The sequence below is a fragment of the Lampris incognitus genome, chromosome 4 (genome assembly GCF_029633865.1).
Source record: "Lampris incognitus isolate fLamInc1 chromosome 4, fLamInc1.hap2, whole genome shotgun sequence".
NCBI classification, from domain to species: Eukaryota; Metazoa; Chordata; class Actinopteri; order Lampriformes; family Lampridae; genus Lampris; species Lampris incognitus.
In genome coordinates this window covers 22575830-22602624 of record NC_079214.1, presented here as the reverse complement: position 1 = coordinate 22602624, position 26795 = coordinate 22575830, and the positions used below count along the sequence as shown (strand labels likewise).

The following is a 26795-nucleotide window of genomic DNA, read 5'->3' as shown; positions in this document are numbered from 1 at the left end:
CATACTGAAAAAGTATTAAAATGTCATAATTGAGACACGAATCTTTTTTTCACAGCTAACACAACCTAACTAACAAATACAATAATTGTTTTTTCAAAAAAATGTTTTTTTCTTGAAAATCTACCGCTTATCCTTACTCAGGGTTGCGGGGATGCTGAAGCCTATCCCAGCAGTCATTGGACAGCAGGCGAGGAGACACCCTGGACAGGCTGCCAGGCCATCACACAGGGCCAACACACACGCAATTCAATATTCCTCTAGGCTCATCATATATACATATAGAGAGAGAGAGAGAGAGAGAGAGAGAGAGAGAGAGAGGAGAGAGAGAGAGGAGAGAGAGAGAGAGAGAGAGAGAGAGAGAGAGAGAGAGAGAGAGAGAGAGAGAGAGAGAGAGAGAGAGAGAGAGAGAGAGAGAGAGAGAGAGAGAGAGAGAGTAACGTGCATGGATAAGAAGACACGCTGGCTCGCGGTACTGACCCTTTAGTCGAGCGGTTAGCGATGCCTCCTGCGGTGCGGGCGATACGGGTTCGCTTCCCGGCCGCCGCAGTTCCTGTGGTTGCGTTGTCCCCCGAATTCGCTACAATATATATATATATATTTATATATATATATATATCCATCCATTATCCAAACCGCTTATCCTGCTCTCAGGGTCATGGGAATGCTGGAGCCTATCCCAGCAGTCATTAGGTGGCAGGCCGGGAGACACCCTGGACAGGCCGCCAGACCATCACAGGGCCAACACTCGCGCACACACACACATCTAGTGACAATTTAGTACGGCAGATTCACCTGACCTACATGTCTGGAGAGGAAACCGGAGCACCTGGAGGAAACCCACGCAGACAGGGGGAGAACATGCAAGCTCCAAACGGAGAACAACCCCCAAGTTTGGACTACTCGGGGGCTCGAACCCAGGACCTTATTTCTGTGAGGTGACCGCACCAACCACTGCGCCACTGTGCCACCCAAGGCAAAAGGGTCACTATTATTTGATCAAATATATCTAAATACAGGTACGTTAAGCTGAACGCCCCAAACTTTAAAGATTTTTGCTGAAAGGATTTTTAAAAGCACCATATTCCATCTATCTGTCTTTTAGCCCATCGGTAATTGACCACTTACATCTCCACCAAGGGTTATTTTCAACCAAAACGGCATACTTGTGAATCTACTACCCCCCCCCCCCCCACACACACACACACATTAAATTGAGTTCCGTGATACTTATGCACAGGTTGTGTGGTTGAAATATAACACCAGGAACACTGCCTTCAGATCCATGACATTCCCATCCTTGCACTCCTTATTGATTTCCTGTCAATTTGCATTCCGTGTGAAAGTGTCACATAGCTCAGTTTTCCATGAAAGGCGCAAGGATGTTTCTTCCATTTGCTTTTTTGGATTTTTGTTTGGCAAGCTGAAATGTTTGAGACGTGTTTGAGATAATAGTAAATCACATAACCTAACATTTGTACAGCTGTGTACAGAATGCAAATTCTTTAACCGAATTCCAGTTTATAACATGAACAAGAGCTTAAATGCACTTTCACAAATAATGGTCAGCCTTGTGTCAGCAATTATACATTGTTGACGTACTTATGCCACCTGACCAAGCAGTTGAAAGGTTTTGTCAGTTTGAATGTCAGAAGTGATCATGATATGCGGCTTGGCATGCCACACAAACCCCATCACTAGTATTCAGTTTGAGTCATAGACTTGATGTCATTTTGTTGGCCAATATTAAGGATGTGTCCACTACTAAAATGGTTAATTTTTTTAATGAATTAGTTAATCAAGGCCGGTTTGGCAACTTTCATTATAGTGAGAGGGTCTTGGGTTCAACTTCTGTGTGAAGTTTACATGTTCTTCCAATTGACTCCCCCCCCCGGGTACTCCCGTTTCCTCTTGTAGTCCAAAGACATGTATGATCAGATAAGTTTTATTAGCCACACGACCAAGGCTGGTGGAATGTGTTTTCGGTACATGTTAAAACTCTGCAGCACAATACATACATGGGTAACAGCAAACACTCCACATATTATCACTAACAATACAGTTACACAATAGCAGAAATCTATTACGCACAACAATCAGCAGAATGATAGTATGCATGCCAACGGTGTGTGAGGAGGGGGCTGTAGGGAGGAGTTCAGAGTCCTGATAGGAACTTTTTTTTTGTTGAAGCATTTAGTCTTCTTCCCTCCCTGAGGGAAGGAGCTGGAAGAGGCGATGAGCAGGATGTGAGGGAGATGATCTTCTTAGCTTGCTGTACAGTTCGGTGAGTATGTAGAGATTAAAATGAGGGGGGTGGGTTGCCTATGATTTTGGATGCCTTGTTGACAATCTGCTGCAGTTTTATGGTAGGTGAATTGGATTTCTGCAGGCCTTGAATCAGGGCTCTGACCAAAAGCTTGCAAATTAGAAAATTCTTGCACAGATTTGAGTGTCCGGATGCTCTTTTCTTGTCATTCACTCTAGTTTAACGACAAAGCGCTTTACATTGAAACAACTGCATCATGTTTGAGTAGGAATCAAACTCCTAACTTGGAAGAATCGGCACCATACTCGTGTATGCTGACAACACCTGGCGCTCTACTGGCCAAGCTAGGACAATTGTTTGCGTGGGCCATGTAATGGACTGGCTGCAGAGCATCCCTGCCCACTGGAGTTTCAGCCCCCCCCCACAACAACAACCCTGTATTACATTAAAAGGGAACAGAAAATGGAGACTATGTGTGTGTGACGCAAACTACAGCTAGATCGGATGGTATAGTAGTTACAGACCATCACCTTAAGCAGTTGGCCTCAGGTTCAGAACCTGACAGTCTGTGTTGTGTCCATCAATAGCCATGTGTCCCCTGCAGCAGTCTGTGCTCAATGTAAATGACTAAACTATGAACATTATGAGTCATTACCCATCAATCAGCAACAAACGTGTTAAAAGTAGAAATATTCAAATGCTTTGCGACTAAAAACAAAAAAACGTCTGAAAATTGTGTAACGATGATGAATCACTCAACTCGCGAACCCGGCTAGTGGGTCTGACCCTTTAGTTTACTGGTTAGCGCAGTCGCCCGTGGTGCGGGAGACCCGAGTTCGCTTCCCGGCTGCCGCTGAATTCGCTACGTTGGTGTCAGAAGTGCGATGGCGAGACGCCGGGGCCTTCGGAAGCGCGTGCGCCCAGGGAGGGAGGGAGAGAGAGAGAAGTAGTGCAACTGTCATGAACGAGTCGATTCACTAGCCGGTTGGCTAACGGGTCGGACTTTGCTGGTAAGCGCAGTAGCCCCCAGGTTCGCGTCCCGGCTGCCCCCTGAATTCGCTACAATAGCTTAACAAACGGCATGTTTTCCCAGTTGAAAGGGGTCGTCCTGTCGGCTACTCAGCTTGATAAATGGACACCGTTCCCTTGCCATGTTGCGGCTGGCACAGTACATGAACACTTGGGGAGAGCTGGTGGAAGGACTGGAACAGGATTCATCAGTGTGCCACACAAGATGACCGTCCACTAGAATTGACGCAAAGGGTCACTAACGCATGCATTATTTAAACTTGTAATTAACAGAGCCAACACTGGTATTTCTATTATTCATCTGGTAAATTTACAGGCATCCATCTACCAGTTCCATCGCCTCTAACCACCGTTATTAAGCAGCTGGCTCTATTGAGTGGCCACTTAAGAGGACTCCCTTGAGAAACCATCATGGCTGGTTGAACAAAGCAGCTTATCAACTTTTGAGGGCAAAGTGTGGAGGTCAGCCCACTCACAATTTAAAGGAGGAACTAATGCAACGATGCATTTCAAATGACACGTTGCCGTCAATTATTAATTTAACATCTGATGTCCAGAATTTAAACACCAAGGATTTGTGTACCGTGTTTAAAGCTGAGCATTTACAAACTTTGATTTTGCTAGGATTATTTACCCCAGTGTTCAAACAACATCCTCCGACATGGTAATGGATGACCAAAAAGAACAAGTGATTTCACTTGCTCAAAGAAAGAAAGTTGAATAAGTTCAGTCTCATGGAGGCTGAAGAGGTCACTTAGATGAGGGATGAAACGCTCTCAAACGTTACGTCCGGGTGAACCGATTCAGCTTTGTGGTTTTCTTACCTGGATCACTGAGCATGCATGAAGACATTTTATTTGCTCGTTTTATTCATAAGATGGTTTATTTGTACATCTTATGCACAGCAGATACAAAGACAAACATGTTTCTAAACCACAAACTTCAGTCCATCTCTTCTAATCCTGCGTTCCCGTTTCAAAAATGCCCCCCACCCCCCCAGAAAACCCTTTTACGTTTGTAGTCCAGTTTCACATTCTGAAAGAACAGCATTTTACAGCAATCTCATTTTAGCAGTCAAGATGGCAAAAGCCACGTTCAGAATACTTACGTTTTGTGATAGATAACCACTCCCACTTTAAACAAATACAATTGCACTTTTTTTTTAAACTACTTCAACAGGATTATAGGCTCAAACACCATAAACGCAAGAGACAACTAAACATCCAACTTATACAGGTTCATTATTGTAGTTGCACAAAATGCATAAATATACATTACGCAGAGAGTACAAAAATATTTGTACTTCCTTTCGCTGAAATAAGACATTGATATGATCAGGCTAAAGACTGGGACTGTCAGAACTTAGGGATGCATTCACAAGGTCCATGCGAGATAAGCCATGTATGCAACAGCCTACCTTTCACAGGAGGTAAAACCTAGGGTCTACAGGGGGGGGGGGGCAAACAAAAAAACACTGTCTAGGCAGCACAAACACTAAGAAAATCAGAATACACAACTCTGCATTCTAAATTCATGCCAAAATGACTAGCATGCAATGATTAACTTCTAATCCTCCCCACTGCAATAACCATGGAAGGAAAATCTTAATGGTAACGTCAACATGTCAGGTTACTCAGCAATTCTTATCCATTGAGTTCGTTTGCATGAGCTCTTTTTTTTCTGCTTTTTTTTTTGAAATGCTAAGACGGTACCACAAAAGTTGCCAGAAAGGAATCACAAACTCGGACTATCAAAACAGTAAGATGGTTTCAATTCAAGGTTCCACCCCCAGAGACAATTGGGAGGAATATATAAATACTGTATGTTTATAATGCACATTTGTCCATAAAATAAACCTGATTAAATTACTGGAGACCTTGGCAAACCTCACTTCAGGTGGACGAAGGTGTGGTTTCCCCAGAGGCCTGAAGAAACAGGGAGCACAAGTTAGTTATTCCCATTTAGCAGATGTCACTCATTTCTTTTTTGTACCCCCCCCCCAATTGTACTTGACCAATCACCCCACTTTTCCGAGCCGTCCCGGTTGCTGCTCCACCCCCCTCTGCCGATCCGGGGAGGGCTGCAGACTACCACATGCTTCCTCTGATACATGTGGAGTCGCCAGCCGCTTCTTTTCACCTGACGGTCAGGAGTTTCACCAGGGGGACATAGCGCGTGGGAGGGTCACGCTATTCCCCCCAGTCCCCCCCCCCTCCCCCAAACAGGTGCTCTGACTGATCAGAGGAGGTGCTAGTGCAGTGACCAGGACACATACCTACATCCGGCTTCCCACCCGCAGACACGGCCAATTGTGTCTCTAGGGGCGCCCTACCAAGCCGGCGATAACACAGGGATTCGAACCGGTGATTCCCATGTTGGTAAGCAACGGAATAGACCCCTATGCTACCCGGACGCCTGATGTCACTCATTTCTTAACAAGCCTTTAACACCACCACAATTTTTGGCATGTCATTTCTTTCGACACTGAACACACATTTTGCACTTGTCATTCAATGATGGGTTTTTCAGTTGGCATGACATCAGCTTAGCATTTAATTGGAGGGGAAAAAAAACCCAGTCAAATCAAAGGTTACTCACTAAATATCTAACAAAACTGCCGGGACTTCCATCCAGGCTGGGAAGTTTCAGACGGAGTTGGGTACCAGCGCATCTAAAGAAACACAAACACAGTCATGCACACTAGGCCCAGAGCTATGCCACCAAGACTTGAAATGCATTTTAGTCCAGCGACATGGTTTAAAACGCATCGAGGAAAAACTTCATGGACATCGGAACAATACACCCAATACTGACTGAACTTTTAATGGGGTCTAAAAAAGTATAGAGGTTTCATGGGGCTGTCCCTTTAAGCCATGGGTACCATGGGAATGTGGGTCACATAACTGCTCCATCAGGACAATAGTCCTGGAGTAATTAACGGGCCTGCAAATGACAGTTTAATCTTTCCATGTGTTGAACATTTCCACAGGGTTAGAGTTGGTATGCTTATACTTTTCCATACAAGCACACTGTTACTAAACTGTGTTGGGTACCTAAAAACCCCAAAAAGGCCCAATTCCTTAAATGGCATGCTTTAAAAAAAAGCTAAAGTAAAAGGACAAGGCAGAATGGCCATGGACGTTCACAGATTAATAATTTGATAATGCCACATGAAAACACAACAGAGCCTTTCCTGCAAGGACAGTGGAGAAAGAGTGGGAATAGAACTCCAAATTTTAGGGATCTCTCATCAGATTGCAATTAGTAGACGCCTACCCCCTCCCCTTTGTGCGTCTCCACAGACGGCTTATGTTCCAACGGGGAACGTGGACAGCAAGTTGGCACCTCCAAAGAAGGCCGACAAGACTGACAGTTTCCCCAAGCAAATACCTTACATTCTTCAATCTCTTGTTCCCAAGAAAATAGGCTATACAATAGCTGCTTACTTTACAGTGCAGCACTTCTGCGTATTCACATTGTAAAAGGAAGTCAGCTCTGCACTGAACTTTAAATGACCTGCCAGGAGAAATATTTTCCATTGTTATCATTACCAAAAATCCTCGCCTACTGCCTTGTAGCGTACTGGATCCTTACTGCCACATTTAGACAGCAATTAGCTTGCAATGGAAAATCTTGAACCTTCCTTTCTATGTAGTGAACCAATGTGGCCATTTTTAAATTGATGGGATACACACACACACACCAATGTTTTAAAGTGGCCCTGTGCGCCAACTAAAAACAAATAATGTACTACATAAACATCACTTCTTTGGTGTGACTAATGGCATGTAGCAGCGTCTGGTTCCTGCTGCTCAGTCAGTTATAGTATAAAGCTTAGGATCATTAAAAACCTCAATTTACATTCCCGATTGCTTTCATTTTCTGTATTTTCTCCTACTTTCTTACAGCTGTGGACAAAGACAGGGTGCAATTTTTAAAACTGAACCCAGTGCTATAGTCTATAGTTTGTCCTCTCATTGCACACACAAACCCACTTGTGTAATATCTAATCTTTCCATCTTCCGGTCAACAGGAGCACTTCCTTTTCCTATACAACTCTGAGGTTGCGTGGTGGCAGGAGGAGGGTATTTCATTAAAGGAAGAGGTCACACCTCCAGCTCTCAGGCTTACACACACCTAGAGAGCAGTGGGCTGAAGCAGGGGCCTGCTAAGCCATTTGAAAAATCTGAGGTGAGTGAATGGATTAGTGTGTGCAAGGTGAGCAGCGTCAAGACATTATCCCCACCTGTGAGGGCTTTGAAAAGAGAATTCAGAAAGGTGTCCATACACAACATTTATGACGACTGACATCACTTAAAATGTCCTTATGGATGGCGCCCAATGAGGAGGTATGTGAGGTGAACGCCCACATTTTAACTATTTTAAGCAACATAAACACTGGCCAAAAGCTATGTAGCCAGTAAGTGATATACTAAATATTTGCATTGGTCTCCTACTTGAAGTTTGTTGGCCTCAAGAGCACAGGTCTTGCTTTACTGTTGTGATATCTCAAAGCTGCTGAAGGCATATTAAAAAAAAAAAAAAATCAAAAAAAATCATGCCTTTCAAATAGGGACATCAGGTCTACCAATGTTACATTTACAAAAGCACTTTATCACCTTTTTGGAGTCACGTTTTCTAACAAAAGGGAACGAAATAAAGGAAATACCAGCACACTGCAACTCGTGTGTCATAGTTTAAAGAGAAACAAAAAAAAAAAAGAAAAAAAAAGAAAAGCCAATGGCCACAACCATCTTTGACTATCATTGTTTAACGATGCCCGTGGATAAGACGAGAGCATATGACAGTGTGCTGGCATTTCTTCAGTGTGTTGAAATGTGTTTTCTCAGCACCGAACGCAGCATTTATGAAATAGAAGATGAAAGAGAAACACACCGGTTGGTCCCTCACCTGGGCGTGGAGGGCTGCAGCTGCTGCCGCGGCTGCTGGATAGGTGAAGGCCGCATGAGGAAGGCCAGGGGTCAGCTCCGTGGTGTACAAGGGGTAGGGGGTCCATGCGTCAGGTGACGCTGGGATCAGTGCTGCCCCTGCCAGGTCATCTAAGCAAATGCAGGGAGAATTTAGGGGGGGGGGGGGGGGGAGAAAAAAAGTGCTCACTGACCTACCGTTATAACAGGTTGCATCGTGATGTGGCCCAACAAGTATGCAATTTGAATATACATGTTAGCTCTTCAGTAAAGGAAAAAATTTGATCAAAACATATGGAAAAAGGGACAATTTATTGTATGATGGTGTAATAAGGTGTGTACGCTTAGACCAATTTCTGCCTACAGCAGAGTCTGCAATCACTGGATCCTGTAACCTGCAGTTTTGTGTTGTCATACCAATATTATTAACATCCAACCACCATCAACAGGCTAATTCAACTCACTTTAACATCTAACTGGTTTATACCACCAACTCCAGCCCAATGACTCAAGCAGATGCGTGGACAATGAGCAGGAAGGCAATTGCTGGCTTGGCCTTGTGTGAGTGGAATTTGTCTGAGGCATAGGGGGCTCTCTTCTATCAAGATGACGCATGCATGTGGAGGGTGAGTTAGTCTCGTTTGTTAGCTTCTGTTTACCACCCATTTTAAACTTTAACCACAGCAAACCAAAAAGGCAGAAACAAGGAGAAATCAGGGTTTAAAAGAAAAAGAAAAACTTGTTGCCAGGTGACAAGTGGATGAGAGCCTGAACTTGTGAAGCTGTATTAACTTACATGGGTCCCGTGCAATGAAGTGTGCTCCTAGAGCAGGGTGGATATTTGTGGGGTTCGGTGTGGCCATCAGCTTACTCTTTGCCATCTTCGTGTTGGCTTTAGCAAACTCTAAGCGCAGGGTCTGGGGGCTTTCGGGGTCAAAACGGATACCCTGGGGGAGAGACGGAGGAGGGAAGGACACAGTCTTATAAAAAAGGGAGCTGGGCTGAGTCTTGGGGGCTGTAGCTCAATAGTCTCACATGGCCTCCTTTCCTTAGCCCTGTTTCAATACTCAAAATGTATCCTCCATGCCTCCCGCGGGTTAACCACTATTCTCAACCAAACAGGGATGTGCAAGTACATTCCTGCTGCTTAACGGCTTTTGCCAAAATTCATTGCCCTTCAAATCTGTTGTGGCTTCAGAAAGACGTCAGACCGAAGGCTACATTATTTGAAGTATTTAAACAGGCTTGCATCTCTTTTTCTTCCTAGCAGAATAAAAAATGTTTGGCCACTGGGATGGGTGCCCACCCAGTAGCACTGGCCAGGAAGAGAGGGAGACAAGGAGAGGAGCCGATGGAAAGACTTCAAGTGTAATTTTTGGTGGTTTTACCCGGCTTGTGTTCTGTGCCCTAAGCGTTGTGCCCACATGCAGGTGAGTAGTATCTTGGTGTATGTGTTTGTGTCTGCTGGTGTGTCTAAGAGGTGATGCTTATATAAGGAAGACTAGGCTATTAGAGAGAGAAGTGTTAGACACTGCCAATGTGGGCTACATGGTGACAAAATAAGGTTACACTACAGAAGATGTGTCCAAATAACACTACTGATGTGGCTATAGTACCAGTAATTACAGTAAAGCAGTGATATGCAAATGAGGAATGCTATACCAGACTTTAGGAAGGATGTTTACCAAGGTCAAAGTAAACTACCGTAAGGCTACGGGATTCTGGTCTCTTTCCAAAAATGGCCCTGCCATTGAATTGTAAAAGACAAAATGGGTTGGCTTTGAGAGATTGTATGGGATCAGTTCAGTGATTTCTTTCTTTTAAACTCCCATTCATTTCTAGCAGGTCTGAGGAAATCTAAATTACTCCCATTCATTTCTATCAGGTCTGAGGAAATTTAAATCACAAAACAACATACTCAAAATGGGACAGGGGGCAATTGCTCTCAGTAATGGACTCCAAGGAAATGAGATCTTATCAATACTGCAAGCCTAGACTCAATTCCCATATGGTGTATGTGTGAATGCTTACATTTAAGGCATTTTTTGCAGCTTCAGCTCCAGACCGACTGTCAAAGGTTACAAACCCAACAGGCTGGAAGACAAAAGGGTAGACAACGCTGAAGATAAATGCCCCCCACTCGCAGCCCGTCTTTTACAGCCAAGATACCGATGTTTTAAATGGGTTGGACACTTTCAGGAAAAATCAGCTTACCAATGACAGTTTACCTACCCCCTCCCCTCAGATAATACAGAATTAATAAAAAACACACACATCCAGCATTGATTTAAATACAGCATTAAAAGCAAGCCATCCCAAAATTTTATGGAAAGCGTCTCACCTGTTTTGAAGTTAACTTAATCAGTGACCCTTCATAACCCTGCGGAGAGGAAAGATGGCCAATTATCCACTATGGAGTCACATGCAGGAAGCCAGGCATGAACTCTTCCCCATTTGAGGAGAAGCCCAGTTGTTTGCATCTTAGGTTTGGGCTGGGTTGTTAGACACTTGTATGAACATACACCCTGCTCTCAGTGTTGTATGAACATATGCCCTGCTATCAATGTGATGGAAAACGCACACATTTTTAGTCAAACTGGCAAATTGCAATGCATTCATCTTCCATCCTGAAAAAAGGTAGCCTAAATGACAATTTCACTGTAATTCATATGCATGCCAGCGTACATGCATTCATGTTAGCATGCATTACCAAACGAAGCATTTGTTTACACCGAATTAAAACCGAGGTTTGGTTACAGCATGAGCAAATTCCTTAAACGGAAAGGAAAATGTGCCTTGGGAGTACTGGTAGATGAGGTTGCCTTTGCATTTCTGGTAATCACATAAAAATCTTTTGCCACAATCCAGGCCAGATTCAACTCAAACGTCAGGCTCGTACTAGAATCCCACCGATACTTAGAAAACACAGACAGGTTTCCTCAAGTGAGGTAAAGTAAGAGGCACCATAAATTAGCGTTGCCACGCTTGAAAAAAAAAACACCTCAAAAGCTGAAATCAAACTTGTTTTGCAATCAGTCAAAAATACTGAACTGATGCAGTATTGTACACTCCATTTGCCTGTGACGAAAGTAAAGGGCTTTACAAATAAACAGTATAGGGAATCAAGGACTGGCTCTGCAAATCAACAAACATCACCGTGGTTTCAGAACGTTTTGAAAGTTGATGGAGGAAATGGAGGCATAATTTCTCTAACTGGGAGGCGAGCTAGGTCACAGGGAGGGACGGGTTGGCCAATGGCAAAGGCTACTCATTTACACATTCCGCAGGCCCATCCATGTGTGAGGGATACCACTTCCACTTTGGTTAGTTAAGAGGTGGGTGGGAGGGGCATTTACAGAATTGGATGATCCGATCAAAAACAGCCACTGACAAACAATGATGTAGCCCCCAATTACCATATGTGAATATCTGGATGCCCCAAGCTGTACACTGATTGTATACAAAAAAGGCACCAAACACTGTGGCAACCTAATGAAAAACGTCACCGCAACTGTGGCATCCTCATTAAGGGGAAGATTAATCAACACATTACGGCTCACCTTAAATGGTCTGAAGAGAAGGTAGAGTTCCCGTGGTTTGATATCAACTGGTAGGCCACTGACAAACAGCGTTCGTACCTGTAGTCAAAGAAGAAAAAAAAGAAAAAAAAAACACTTTCACAAAGCATTACAGGCAAAGCTGAAATGTGTAAGATGAGTCACTGACTGTATGGAATAGGCTATGCATGCAAGGCTTGGCCCAGAGCCCACATCTGCCAGCTCGCCATAACAAATAATTAAACTGTTCATAAACGGATGCCATCAGAAGACAGCCACTGTACTAAAATCCTCTGGAAACCGACAAGAGCAGATCATTAATCCACATGTCCTGCTTCTGGAATAAATCCAAAAATAGTACCACGCTGTGGCCATTCCTTCCCAGAAGGAAGCCCGAACACGATGAGGCCAAGGCTTGGACATCTGAATTAAACACAAACAAAGTCGTGGGACACGACTGTCCTGTAAGGATCAGAATTTAGCTGAGGAAATAAACAGTGCGTTGCGAGGCCCCGTTAGTTCCCACTCGGCGGGGAGGCCTGCAGTACAATGGGCTGCCAGAGGAACAGCGCCGGACAACAGCGCACAGCGAGACTCCACTTCCTTCCTCTGACCCTCGGCCCCGGCCCGGCCGCCGGGTTCAGGTGCAGCCCTGCAGCGTTTCTCAGCCCGCTACAAGCCCAGCACGTACAGAGAGACTGACGGACCGGCCCAGACCGACTCACAAACTCAACGGAGTCGTTATCATCTGCCCACTGACTACTTATACCCCGTATTATCGTTATAACCGCAACAAAGAAACAAGACGAAGGGCTCCGAGTTTCTCCGTATCGCGCCATAGGACGTCATTAAGTGCAGCGGCTGAATAATTAGGCTCGTGTTATTTAAGCCAGTAGGCCTCCTACGGGTTAAGCATTTTAACGGTACAAGCGAATAAGCACCCCGTGCAGGCCAGTTTTGTCCACAATCACAGCAGGCTTTAGTTTTACCAAACTAAAATTCGTATTTTATCTTTTTTTAAAGTTACGACGTATTATGTGATAGACCCATCGCTCTACAAAGGAGGATCCATTTTTTTCTGGCACCAGATCAACGATATTTCAAATATAGGAAGCAAACGAATAGAAGGGGAGATTAGATAAACTATGTTACATTCCCATCGGGTATAAAAGTCAGACGTACAGGGAGATGCAACAAGTCAAATGTCAACGTTAAAATGGATTTAACCACATTAAAAAAAACAAATGTCACTGGGAAACGCAAAAAAAGGTAAACTGCGAATTTCCCTTTGCCAGCCCACTGACCCCAGATCAGCCGGTGCGGCGTTGAACCAGCTGTACGTGGAGTGTGAAACTCTCCGTTCACTTTATATTACTCAGTTTCATAATGTCACGTTTGTTTTGACCCGTTTTGGCCACCGACACCTCTCCCGCCGTTTGTTTCGTTGCGCCTTTGTTAAAAAGGTGTTATTTTAACAGGGGGGAGACTGAAAGGCCGACCGAATCCGGTCCGTGTCACCCGGACGAGACTTATTATTCTGACAACATGACAAGTCCCCGAGTCTCGTTCTGCCTCAAGTCGGACACGGACGGCGGCGGCGGCGCGCGTGACACTAACGCAGGAAAGTTAAAAAAAAAATCTCCCCGCCACCCACACACACACACACATACATACATACATACACATACAAGCCGTTTCCTTACCTCCTCTTCAATGGACACGTTGTTATTGGGCTCGGCGTCGGACTTGAGACTCATGCTGAGGGTTACTTCGGTGACAGTGGAAGAGAGTACGAAGGTTTTCCTCGCCGAGTATTTCCCCCAAGTGCGTTTGTAGTTGCAGAGCGAGTCCTGGTGGCGTTTTAACTTCAGCAAAGACGTGCCGAGGTGAGTTCGTGCAGCAGACGAGGAGGCATCCGATGGTACGTTGCGAGAGAGAATCATTCATGAAAAAAGAAAACTAAACTAAAGGTGAGAAAAGTGATGTGTGCTCTGTGAGGGTGAAACGAGGGGGGGAAAAAGAAGTGCGCGTAAAACCTCCCTGCTCACATCAATGCCCTTGGCTGTGGCTTTCTGCGGGAGAACAAATAAACTTTCTCATTGGAGCGCGTCTCCTCCGTCGCTGTCCTCCCCCTCCTCCCCCTCCTGTTTTCCAATTAGGTCATCAATTATGTTGGATTCTGGTGCGCGCGGTAATCAAGCCGCGGATCCGCCTCAGCTGCTATAGGAGAGCCCGGCCCCTCCGTGTCTACATCATCCTTTCCGTGGGACCCAAACAACCAATGGCCATTATTTTTCCCCAAACCATAACATCTTTTCTACCACCCCCACCCCCCACCACCACCAATCACACCCCCCACCACCCGACCCACCACTGTAAATCGCACAGTCCGCACATATATATAGACCCAATTTAACCCGTTTATAAAACAATATGGCGCAGTTATCAGGCTGGGTTGACTAAATAAATGTATCGTACCTGATTTCGTCTCGTAAATAATCAGTACATAATTGTATTTGCCATATACTTGTCAGTTTAGGGTGCTATATTTAATATGGGTTATGTAACTCTGTTTAATTCGTTTAAGACCACATTTATAGGATAATATTACAGGTAAGAAATGGCTGTCCGCGATTCTCCTGTAAAACTGGTAGGGGCTGCGACGAACAATTTGTGCAATATAGAAAAAACAAAAAATGCTCTGATTATGTATAAAATCCAGTTCTGTTGCGCTTTAACAAATAAAATGAAGAATGAAAAAAACAAACAAACATATAAACGAAACCATACAGTTCACATTTACAATTATAGCTCCATGCACTAAGAAGCTGAATTGAATGCAGAGTCCAATGCATTTGATGTGATCGTTTAACCAGTGGGTTATGATGAAATTATAGACCCATTTCACATGATGCTATTGCCTGTTAGCATGCTAATGTGTGTGTTTGAATTAACTGAGGAAGGCAAGATTTCAGTGAAGTATTCCCTATTAAATGATTAGAGTTATTCAACTGTTTTGCAAGAAATTCAACAATATATGAAAATAATAATAATTACAATAATAATAATTATTATTAATAAAAATAATAATGACAATAATAACAATAGTAATAATGATAATAATGGTAACAATGGTAATAATAATTGCCTTGCTATATGTGATTTATCGGTTATTGTAATGTGGTTGAATATTTGTTTTTAAAGGCAGGCTTGTGGAGAAGTGGAGTGTGTTGGAAAGGTGCCCAGTATGCAGCTTGTTTCCTCACCACCACTTGGTTCTCAAAGGCCAGACGGTTTCCTGACTTTGTATGGGGATACAATTAGGCCTGGTGCAGACTGCACAGAGAGCTATTTACTGTAGTCATTTGACAGAGCGGCCTGTCTAAATATAGTTAGGTTTTAGCCGTGCTGTGTTTGAATATGGGTTTTTGTCCATCTGGGAGATATCTGATCTAGATAGATCAGATCTGTGCCATGGGTAAAGATTAGAGATATCTCTACATTTGCCTTGACTGTCTGTGTGCACAACAACAAGCTGTGTGACAGCAACATAGATATTGAGGTAAGGCTTCACTGAAGACCAAGGCGTTACATACTGAAAAAGCGAGATATATTTACTGAAGTGGAAGTGGCCGGAGTGTCTCTGTTGGTGACTAAATGAAGCATTGATACAGCCAATGACGTTGCACGGTACGGTCCATGCAAACACATGGAGATGTCAGTACATTAATGCAATGAATAATCTCATTACACATCTTGCACACAACCTTTTCTTTAGCCTCATTTGATGTTATTATTCCTTACAATGATGTGAATACAAATTATTAACACAATTTTTTTATGCAAATAAACCAAACCTGATCTGCTCCAATAGGGCATGTATGTTAGAGTCATTAGCTGATTTTCATTATAACGGATATATAGGATGAGATGTTGTGACATACATTATTCGGTATTTGTCATTTTAGCAGCACTTGGCAGTGTATGAAATATTGACTGTGCTGCTGAGTGATAGTTTATTTGGTGGGAATGGCACGGACAGTATGAACCAGCTTGTATTGCATTGAACCAGAGAGCCATCGTCTTTACGGAGCCACTTTATTGATTTAGCGAGATGTTGACTTAAATAATCACATTTTATGGCTGGTCTCATTCAGTCCCTCACCAAGTCCAACACACTGTGTGGCAGCTCATTGAAAATAAACAGACAACTTATTTTACATGTATTATGGTCATCTACAACTGCACACTTTCAAACATGTCAGTCTTATCATGGTTTTTATTTAAGCTTTAAATTAAACTTAAAGCAATTCTCTCTTTTTCCCCTAAACAAGGAAAAGGTCAAGGAGGGCACGATTTGTACTAAAAAAATATATATCTTATGTCAAAAACTCTCAGGAAATGAGTAATAACAATATTTTAAAATTAATGGTAAATGTAAATGTCTGCATTTATATAGTGCTTTTCTACCTTCAACGGCCACTCGAAGCGCTTTAGTCAACGAATGCCTCACACTCACCCATGCACACACACACACACACACACACACACTCATAAACACATGCACACACACGCGCGCACACACTCAAATACATGCACAATCATACACACGTACACATAAACACATGCTAACATACTCATACACACACAGACACACACTCATACACCGACAGCAGTGTCAGCCATGCATGGTAACAACCAGCTCATCAGGAATGCTCTTGCTCAAGGACACCTAGGCATTTTTTGCAAGCGGGAGCCGAGGATCGAACCAGCAACCCTCCAGTCATCAGACGACCTGCTCTACCTCCTGAGCCGCTGTCGCCCCTGAGACATGAAATTAGATGTAAAAGTTTTGAAAAGGTATATAGCATGTGCTGAGAGGTACTAAATCACATCTTAAATATCATTTTTTTTGTCATCTGACTCATGGAGCCTAAGAGAAGTGGTTTACTTCCTGGATGTCTCAGTAAGACGAGACACAAACTGTGCTGCTGCTTCATTGTCATCCCTGTCTCCTGTCTTCTCCTCCCCGTCATTCCATTCACACGGTTTCCCTGCTCATGAGCTGATAAAACATGGATGTCTTTGAACAATCTGGGGCAATAATACATGTTAAGCAGCTGCAGATGGTAAAAAACATGGATGTTTGAGAAGGAAAGAGAATAACCAAGGAGAGCACTGTACCACAAGATGCATGTCTTATTCATGCATCTCTCCAAACTGATTTCAAGGGATGCTTATAACAAACCACCAAAGGCTTTTTAACTACGAGTTTGGAGCAAAATAATAATAAAAAAAAAAAAATCCTTGTCAAGATCACCTGCGTTGCCTGACACAACCGCACACCGGAGCTTTCATAATTTAAATCATCAAGGCATGTTTATTTCCAGATTTGAAATAAACTAACATGTTATAGAGTTGTTTTTGAACTGGTTCACCAGAGAAACTGATTAATTAAAGAGAGCGGATAAAAAGCTTTTTTTTTTTTGATGGACTCGTTGTGGGCTTTACGTTATCACCCATGCCACATTACAAAATCCTGCAACTGTCCACATCAATCTTGCTGGTTTGGAAGTGCTGAGGTCACAGCGGACTTTTAGATGGGCCGGGAGAACTAAATGGTGTTAATCCAGGAGGCTGCCATATTCACATACACGTCTGAGGAGCAAGCGCCCCAGAAACGATCAGCAGCCTTTTAGGTCGCTCGTTGGCTCACTCTCCCAACCTTATCAATACGAGTTAGATTATATTGTTGTGCTACAGTTGTAATTGTGTGCGCCACTGCTGGATTTTTATTTTGCAATTTCCATGACTCATCTGGTGACTAGCCCTATTCACCCCCCCCCCCAAATCCCACATCGGCTGCAGTTGGCATGTTGAGTTTCATCAGAACATCAACAATGTCTTCCTTATAACGTTTCAGAAGACAGGTCCTGATATCATTCGGGTCCACAGCCAAAGAATACCATCTTCCTGGAGCAAAATTGACCTTGCGCAAAATTTTCTTTGAATTATAATCCGCACCCCTTTAGGGGCATTAAATCAGATTTCTTTCCTGCCCTCTCTATCCACAACCACCTGACAAGAACCGAGACTGTATAGTTCAGAGGCTCTAGATAAGCCTCATGTTTTATTTGCGAAAAGCGGCCCCATTGTCCCATAAGTCACCTCGCACAGCACTCTTCTGCTTCACGCCACACTGAGCCTGTCCTACTGTGTTAGCATCACCCACCGCTAAAGCACTTAGCTTGTGTTCTCGGTGTCCTCTGTGGTACTGCCAAAGATCCATTTGGAAGTCCTGGGGAAACTTTGAAGCGTTTTCCGCCCCCTCACTGAGCGAGGGAGGCGCAGGATGCCTCTGTGACGTTACAGGAAGACCTGGTCCAATAAATAACCCTCTTCACGAATACATTAAAGCTAATCAGACAAATCTACTTTATGCCTGAAATATTTGTAGCACAATCTGTAAAAAATAAGAAGAAGAATTGTTTCTCTTTAACTGGGGGAAACACAAATTGAAAACGTTGAAAGAACTGACAACAATAATAAATGCAGCGGCCTGTTAGCGAAGGGTGTACCATGTCTTGGCCATCCAGTGGCACATACGCCATCGTCCTACCGCTAACACTGGTGAGGGAACCTGCAAGAACAGACAGGACACAATATCTCTCCCCCTGCTTTGAATTGATCCTCAGCTCTTGCATTTTAAAGAATCAATCCCCCCCCACCACCACCACCTCTATTCATGGGTAGATAAACAGGAATATGGTTAAAAAAAAGACAAGGTGTCGTCTTTTGCAGTGTAGAAATCACAGCAAAGTAAGCGAGGTTTAACTGTGGTCTTACTATCGAGTGAAACTACACGACGGGGTGCGCTGTTTTGAAAAGGGGGCATTAGAAAACAACAATTCTTCGCTTTCATCTGCTGTCACAGCAGCGTCCCCTACGACTCAGTTGTACAGCTGCCTTTTTCTACATCCTTTGGTGGATGTTTTAGGTAGGTTGAAGTCAAAACAGCGGGCATTTTCGATATATGGACATAGGCAATATGACACAAGGCAAAAGCAAAGTGGTAAATTCACCATGACTCCACCGTTCCCCCGATTTCTGCAAGTGAAAGATGTGCTAAGATCAACATTTGACGTGATGTCCCTGCACTGTCATGTTATCTAACCTGTCAGCTTCACGTTAGAAACGGTTATGGATGTGGGCCACAATGAACCCAAGGTAACCGTATCAAATGTTGATCTGTGAGCAGTCTCCCATTTTGCAAAAATCAGGACATGCATGCCTCCACAGGAACAGTGGCTCCAGTAAACTGTTTCCCATAACAGAAGTCATATGGGATACCCTCCCCCCTAATTGAGAGAGGGATAGAGTATGATGCATATCTCAGGAAGGGAATTATTTGATACCACCTCTCTACTGCATCATGGCAGCTGAAAGGAGAAAGCCGAACCTCATCCATTCGGAGGTTTAGCTTTGGTGTTTATCCTGTGCACTCGCCCCTTCAGCCATTGCCTCGTCCTATCTGCTCACAGGCTCAGAAACTGCACCAGCGACCAAGAACGGCGATATTGATCATCAGTACAGTCATATGTGCAAGTGCCTGGATTCCCCCCGAATGGGCTGCAGAGGCCCTTCGTATGGGGCATAGGGTGTACCGGTGGTGTACACCATCAGATGTTTTCACAAGCCGGTTATGTTAGTCCTTCATATTTCAAAATTGATAATGGATTTCAAAAGCCTTTCAGCTCCATGAGGTCTTCATCATAGCTGATAAATACTGCTGTCTGTCATTCGCCTTCTTGATATGTGCTGAACACAATAACCCCAGTTCATTGCCTCCACCATTCCTGGATTTGAAGAGTGTTGTGTTTTCTCCAATGACAACAATGTCAGAGCCAGCACTGACTGTGTTTATTGTTTTACATAGAGCAGAATAAAAACTATCAACTAAAAAATGTTAATAAAAATCTGTCAGATCAGGGAACTACTCTGAGTGTGCGTGCAATATATTGCTTGTGACAGAGAAGAAAAAAAAAACAAATCTCCCTCTCTCTCTCTCTCCTTCCCTCTATCTCCCTTGCTCTCTCTCTCTCCTTCCCTCTCTCTCTCTCTATCCCCCTCTCTCTTGCTCTCTCCCGACCTCTCTCTCCTTCCCTCTCTCTCTCTCTCTCGCTCTCTCCTTCCCTCTCTCTCGCTCCCTCTCTCTCTCTCTCGCCTTCACTCTCTCTCAATCTCTCTACTTCCCTCTCTCTCTCCCTCTCTCTCGCTCTCTCGCTCTCTCCCTCTCTCTTGCTCTCTCTCTCTCCCTCTGTCGCTCTCTCCCTCCCTCTCTCCCTCTCTTGCTCTCTCTCTATCTCATACGCACACACACACATTTGCCATAACAACGGATACAATATTTGATATTGTACTGAAATTATGCCGTTATTATGAGATACAGTGTCAATTCCCAAACTGAAAAAAAGCTGAAGAAACTGTCCAGTGTGTTTATGTAAAATAACAGTTTTCTCACAGTTAAAATGACATGAACTTATTTAACATGGGAGAAAGAATGAAGGTGAAGTCTTAAAGACAGCGAACAACAAATCAAATCGAGACAGTGGAGAAAGAGCTTTAAAGCAGTATTAAAAAGACATGTCCGGCAAACCGGGAACAGAGCTGAAGAATTTACACACGAACCCAAATCACAGTCGAAGGAAAAGCAAAGTGACTTGACATAAGACTCCATGAACATAAACATTCTCGCAACATTCTCTCACATAAATACGTCCTCAACTTCCTGTTTGTGTACGGGACATGGACACAGAGGGTTGTGCTATTAAAGCTAAAAGGGCAACAGATTCCCAGCTAGTGGAGGCTGGTGGGATCCTAAACTCTGTTCCCCTTCTCTCAAGGGGGGAATTTAAGTAGGAGGGCAGAATCAGGGAAAGGGGGGAAAATGAGAAAAACACAATAATGACAAGCAATGAGAAATAGGAGTTAAGCATAATCAATGCCAGCAGTGCCTGATTTGTGTGTGTGTGTGTGTGTGTGTGTGTGTGTGTGTGTGTGTGTGTGTGTGTGTGTGTGTGTGTGTGTGTGTGTGTGTGTTGTTCACTTGTTGCCTGTAGTAAATTTGTAAACTCACATCCTCACAATATTTGATCAGTTGAGGGCGAGGTGTATTTTTCACCGAGCAGTCCATGGTTCTACTGTGCACATGAAATAGTTGGTTAGTGAACGGACATCTCCCTTATTCCAAATGAGACCATAAAGGCGAAGGGAAAAACCTGCTGCTAGGCTCTTTTGGGACAAGCTAATCTGAACCACGGCACTATGTCATTGTGTTTGCATGCAGTGTAGCTGTTCCATCTGAATCCATTATGTTGACACTGGATTGTGGCCTATGGCAGTGAGACCAGCCCAGGAATTTCAAAGACCGGAAGGCCTTTTGATAACAATCAAACCCGACTGTGGTCGAAACGCCCTCGGCCTACAGGGAAGGTCGCAGTGGCATTTAAGTCAAATAGACGATCTTCTTCCTCTCATAATTAAAAAAAAGTTAGGAGAGCTTCGGGACAGTTTTTTTTTTTTTGGCCCCTCTGTGAGCAGCATCACGTTGTATCGCTGGGCAGCATCTCTGGAATGTAAACCATCCTGTACTTTGCGGTAAACATTTATAAAATAGAGATCATGGCACTGCATCCCATGGTGCCAGATTGACACGAGACAAAACACGATTTTTTTGTTTTCAAAATGTCAGGCTCCACGTGATTGCATAATTTATATAGCTCATTGTGTTTTACATCATCTTGATCCAGCCCAAAAATAGCCAACATAACAACAGGAGGGTTAGTTTGGCCAGTGATTCTTATTTAAGTTGGGCAAGACATCAAATGGGCCTTGGCTACCTCCGCTTGTTGGATTAATAGCGTGTTTGTTTTGGTGTTGGTACAGCTTGGTTTGGTACAAGATTAGGTCTGAAAGCTGACCATGATCACGTCATCGGTTTTAGAGCGCTGCATGACTCCCACACTATAGATGTTTATGCAAGCCTGATGTGTGACGTACTGTAGACTATAACCACGATACTGAATGAGAGTATTTTTTTCTGCAGTATTTCTCCTGTCTTGTATGCCTTTGGGTCAAATTAATAGAAAAAGCATGTTTTGCTTTATTCTGTAATTACCTCCCAGTAATGATTTGAACAACCTCTTCAGGGTTTCATGGTACGAAAACAAAGCAATATAAGGCAAGTTAAAATTTGTGGCAGACATGTCGGCTGACACTACAAACAGAGCCATATTAGTGCCTTCTTTTCATCAAAAACCCATTGTTTTGCTATATTTGTGACAAAATGCGTTGGAAAAACCTCACTTCCAAACCGGATATGCACACACACACACACACACACACACACACACACACACACACACACACACACACACAAGGGGAGGAGGGTGGAGGTCTGGAAGTGATGAATGGAGGCAGGCTGTTTTTTTTTCTTCTTTTCTTTATTTAGGTTTTTTATTCATACTCACATTGAGAGATCGGTGGGACGAGATGGGGTGCAGTCTTACATAGTATACCTTTAAAATGCTTCCACACATGTCTTAAAATCTATAGATCGAAAAAAAAGAGGTTCATGTAATTCATCTACAAGATAAAGTCATGCTAATCTACAACGTCGTTATTTGAACAGATGCATCAATCCCAAGGGTTGATACTTCCTCAGATATTCAAAGTTAGATGTGAGATTTCTCTTTCATCATCCCTTTCAGAGGTTGAGGAGACATTAATGCCACGTACGATGCTGTGGCTGTGTTCAGTGGGTTGTTTGGATCGGCAGGTGTCTGTGTTACAATGTTGCAATTTCATTTAGCAGAGCTCTGTGGCAACATTACAAAGAACCGCCATTCTGTTTTAGAAGCTGCGTACCATGCCGGAGTCTGACTGAACCGTGCCGGAGCCCACCTCTTCAAGTGGGCCAGGCCGTGCTCGAGCATGGTATGGAGCGATCACACTAGTCAAACAAACTGGACTTTGGGGGTCAAACATGCTCGGGCACGGTACGGACCGCCTAGTGTGAGTACACCCTAGCTTTGGCTGACAAACGTGCTCTTGTCTCATTACAGGTAAGATGACGGCTGGGACTGAGTATTTTGTGGGTGTGGCGGATTTTCAATTTCAAAAATTTATGAACTTTGACCCGGGACATGAGAGATTGTCCATCAGGAAGGCTATTCAGGGAGGTGAGGGAGAGACCAAGGGTTTACTCACTCAACATGTCAAGAAAACGTTATCTTTTTGTCATATCTATATTTACATGTGCCCTGTGATGGCCTGGTGGCCTGTCCAGGGTGTCCCCCTGCCTGCCGCCCAGTGACTGCTGAGATAGGCTCCAGCATCCCCGCGTCCCTGACAGCAGGATAAGCGGTTTGGATAATGGATGGATATTTACATGCCAGGTAACAAACAATATAGAAGCAAATAACAAATAGCATGTTTTCCTATACTGTTTAGGCGACAAGCATGGGCACAAGTTCATGAATACTAGGATGGCATCCGGTGCTTTACCTGTGCCCCCATGTCAGGGAGGGCATCCGACGTAAAATGTTGCCAACTCGTCCAAGTGGTGTAGGGGTCTATTCCGTTGCATACCAACACAGGGATCGGCGGTTCGAATCCCTGTATTACCTCTAGCTAGGTCAGGCGTCCCTACAGACACAATTGGGCCGTTTTTGCGGGTGGGAAGCCAGATGTGGGTCTGTATCCTGGTTGTTGCACTAGTGCCTCCTCTGGTTGATCGGGGTGCCTGTTTGGGGGGAAGGGGGAACTGGGGGGAATAGCGTGATCCTCCCACACGCTATGTCCTCCTGGTGAAACTCCTCACTGTCAGGTGAAAAGAAGCGACTGGCGACTCCACATGTATCAGAGGAGGCATGTGGTAGTCTGCAGCCCTCCCCGGATCGGCAGAGGGGGTGGAGCAGTGACCGAGGGCTCAGAAGAGTGGGGTAATTAGCTGGATACAATTGTGGAGAGAAAAGAAAAAAGAGGGGGGGGAATAAAAAAATGCGGATTGGATCGAGGCCCGGGTTAACAACGGCCACCATTGGTGCTGTGCCCTCACATGGTACCGACACAAACTGTGAAACCTGCTGTGGGGAACCCTGAAAAACAGGGAACAAGCCAAAAGAAGAAGAAGAAGACATTCTTCTAAATTATTCCCTGAATAACAAGATAAAAGATATTTTGTAAAAAAAAAAAATCAACAATTAACCCATAAGTAACGTGCTTTCTCTAAATTTAAGCGCATGATCTACAAAAATAAACAATCAATATCCAATAAGTCATCACCTATTCCAGTCTTACTGATTGCTCCCCGACCATGTTAAATGTAATAAGCTTTCTGAGTGTTCTTCTTCTTTCTTTTGCTTTTCCCCCCCATAGAAAGTCTTTATTGGCAGACGTAAAAACCTGGCAGCTATATTATGGTGCTTTGAGCTGTGTGAACGTGTTGGTGATGAATGCATCTCATGGAGCATCAATCAGAGAGCCACAATCCAAACACATGTTAAACTCACGTTCTCCTCTTTCCTATCTGCTGTGTGGATCCGAGGCATGGCTCTCATCTAATGGACAATAACAAGACTGTTAATAGCAGCAAGACATAGTTCAGTCCTGCTCAGAGAGAGTAAATCAATCCGAGCCAAATAAACACAAGGCTCTTCCACCACTTGCTCATCCTGGGCCGGATTTGACCTGGACTCGGAGCGTGACCTGTCTGCCAATTTTTTACACCGCAGCATATCCTGAGGCCTTATCCTATATATAGCCATCGTGCTTTTGAAGTAACATGTTTAAAAGCTTCCTCACAACTCCGCTACTTGCTTCTTTGGCCCAAACAAACCTCATCTTGCCTCTTTCTCCTCAAAGCATTAGATCTGGATCTGATGATGTCATTCCTAGGTGGACCTTTAGCTTGCAACAGAAACCGAAAGGTCCTTTCATTCGGATGGACTGCCTGCAAGTACAGTGGCTTGCAAAAGTATTCATACCACTTGAACTTTTCCACATTTTGTCACGTTTCAACCACAAACATAAATATATTTTATTGGAATTTTATGTGAAAGACCAACACAAAGTGGTACACAATTGTGAAGTACAAAGCAAATTATACATGATTTAAAAAAAATTACAAATAAAAAACTGAAAAGTGCGGTGTGCAAAAGTATTCAGCCCCCCTGAGTCAATACTTTGTGGAACCGCCTTTTGCTGCAATTACAGCTGCAAGTCTTTTGGGGTATGTCTCTACCAGCTTTGCACATCCAGAGACTGAAATTTTTGCCCTTCTTCTTTGCAAAACAGCTCAAGCTCAGTCAGATTAGATGGAGAGCGTTTGTGAATGGCAGTTTTTCAGATCTTGCCACAGATTCTCAATTGGATTTAGGTCTGGACTTTGACTGGGCCATTCTAACACATGAATATGTTTTGTTTTAAACCATTCCATGGTAACCCTGGCTTTATGTTTAGGGTCGTTGTCCTGCTGGAAGGTGAACCTCTGCCCCAGTCTCAAGTCTTTTGCAGACTCCAACAGGTTTTCTTCCAAGATTGCCCTGTATTTGGCTCCATCCATCTTCCCATCAACTCTGATCATCTTCCCTGTCCCCGCTGAAGAGAAGCACCCCCAGAGCATGATGCTGCCACCACCATGTTTGACAGTGGGGATGGTGTGTTCAGAGTGATGTGCAGTGTTATTTTTCCGCCACACATAGCGTTTTGCATTTAGGCCAAAAAGTTCAATTTTGGTCTCATCTGACCAGAGCACCTTCTTCCACATGTTTGCTGTGTCCCCCACATGGCTTCTGGCAAACTGCAAACGGGACTTCTTATGGTTTTCTTTTAACAATGGCTTTATTCTTGCCACTCTTCCATCGTGCAGTGCACGACCAATAGTTGTCCTGTGGACAGATTCCCCCACCTGAGCTGTGGATCTCTGCAGTTCGTGCAGTCACCATGGGCCTCTTGGCTGCATCTCTGATCAGTGCTCTCCTTGTTCGGCCTGTAAGTTTAGGTGGATGGCCGTGTCTTGGTAGGTTTGCAGTTGTGCCATACTCTTTCCATTTCCGGATGATGGATTGAACAGTGCTCTGTAAGATGTTCAAAGCTTGGGACATCTTTTTATAGCCTAACCCTGCTTTAAACCTCTCCACAACTTTATCCCTGACCTGTCTGGTGTGTTCCTTGGACTTCATGATGCTGTTTGCTCCCCAATATTCTCTTAACAAACCTCTGAGGCCATCACAGAACAGCTGTATTTGTACTGAGATTAGATTACACCCAGGTTGACTCTATTTAGTCATTAGGTCAACATTCGATCATTCAGCAATCATCAGGCAACTTCTGAAGGCAATTGGTTGCACTCAGAGAAAAGGGGCTGAATACTTTTGCACACCGCACTTTTCAGTTTTTTATTTGTAAAATTTTTTTAAAATCATGTACAATTTTCTTTGTACTTTACAATTGTGTGCCACTTTCTGTTGGTCTTTCACATAAAATTCCAATAAAATATATTTATGTTTGTGGTCGTAACGTGACAAAATGTGGAAAAGTTCAAGGGGTATGAATACTTTTGCAAGCCACTGTATGTCAGCATCTGTTGAACCTATAGGGGGGGATTTTATGGTGTGCGGCAAAGTCTCCATTTGGAAAGCTGAGTAATTTACCGTATATGTGATACACTTACGGAAAACTTTTGAGAACAGTTTCTGAGTTGCTCGGGTTGTTTGAAAGGTTTTTGTTTTATTTTACGGCACAAGGCAATAGAGAAAGTAAAATTGCTCAGGAGTGAACCATGTCTGTTGTCTGATTAAGTTTCGGAAGAGTGGTAGGTAGGTAGGTAGGTAGGTAGATGGATGGATGGATGGATGGATAGATAGATAGATAGATAGATAGATAGATAGATAGATAGATAGATAGATAGATAGATAGATAGATAGATAGATAGGTAGATAGATAGATAGATAGATA

General features: G+C 43.7%; 1 protein-coding gene and 1 long non-coding RNA gene across 3 annotated transcripts in view; one reads left to right on the top strand and one right to left on the bottom strand.

The window, feature by feature from the left end:
• Window positions 1-1879: 1879 nt before the first annotated feature.
• LOC130111215 (uncharacterized) overlaps window positions 1880-26795 on the top strand; it is a 42738-nt gene continuing 17822 nt past the window's right edge. Inside the window, exons 1-3 of the long non-coding RNA XR_008810151.1 lie at window positions 1880-2281; window positions 7326-7483; window positions 9488-9650. This is a non-coding gene — a long non-coding RNA (uncharacterized LOC130111215). The remainder of the gene's footprint in view (window positions 2282-7325; window positions 7484-9487; window positions 9651-26795) is intronic.
• LOC130111212 (RNA-binding protein, mRNA-processing factor 2a) lies at window positions 4128-14019 on the bottom strand. Of its 2 annotated transcripts, none has more exons than XM_056278307.1 (8): window positions 13481-14019; window positions 11781-11858; window positions 10562-10600; window positions 10252-10314; window positions 9017-9167; window positions 8189-8352; window positions 5891-5963; window positions 4128-5217 (listed from the first exon to the last, which is right to left on the bottom strand). In XM_056278307.1, the coding sequence occupies exons 1-7, from the start codon at window positions 13718-13720 to the stop codon at window positions 5898-5900; spliced, it is 801 nt and encodes a 266-aa protein (XP_056134282.1). In that variant the 5' UTR covers window positions 13721-14019; the 3' UTR covers window positions 4128-5217; window positions 5891-5897. The 2 variants fall into 2 exon arrangements, with proteins under 2 accessions (XP_056134282.1, XP_056134283.1); XM_056278308.1 differs by having other exon boundaries at window positions 4129-5217; window positions 8204-8352; window positions 13481-14015.

What these genes read in the sequence shown, in the direction of transcription:
- LOC130111212 (XM_056278307.1), bottom strand. Translation starts at nt 13,720, where the DNA reads ATGATTCTCTCTCGCAACGTACCATCGGATGCCTCCTCGTCTGCTGCA. An exon ending in ACGTGTCCATTGAAGAGGAG is followed by an intron (nt 11,859 to 13,480) that starts GTAAGGAAACGG and finishes CTTTGACTACAG; the next exon opens with GTACGAACGCTGTTTGTCAG. An exon ending in CTGCAAAAAATGCCTTAAAT is followed by an intron (nt 9,168 to 10,251) that starts GTAAGCATTCAC and finishes TCTCTCCCCCAG; the next exon opens with GGTATCCGTTTTGACCCCGA.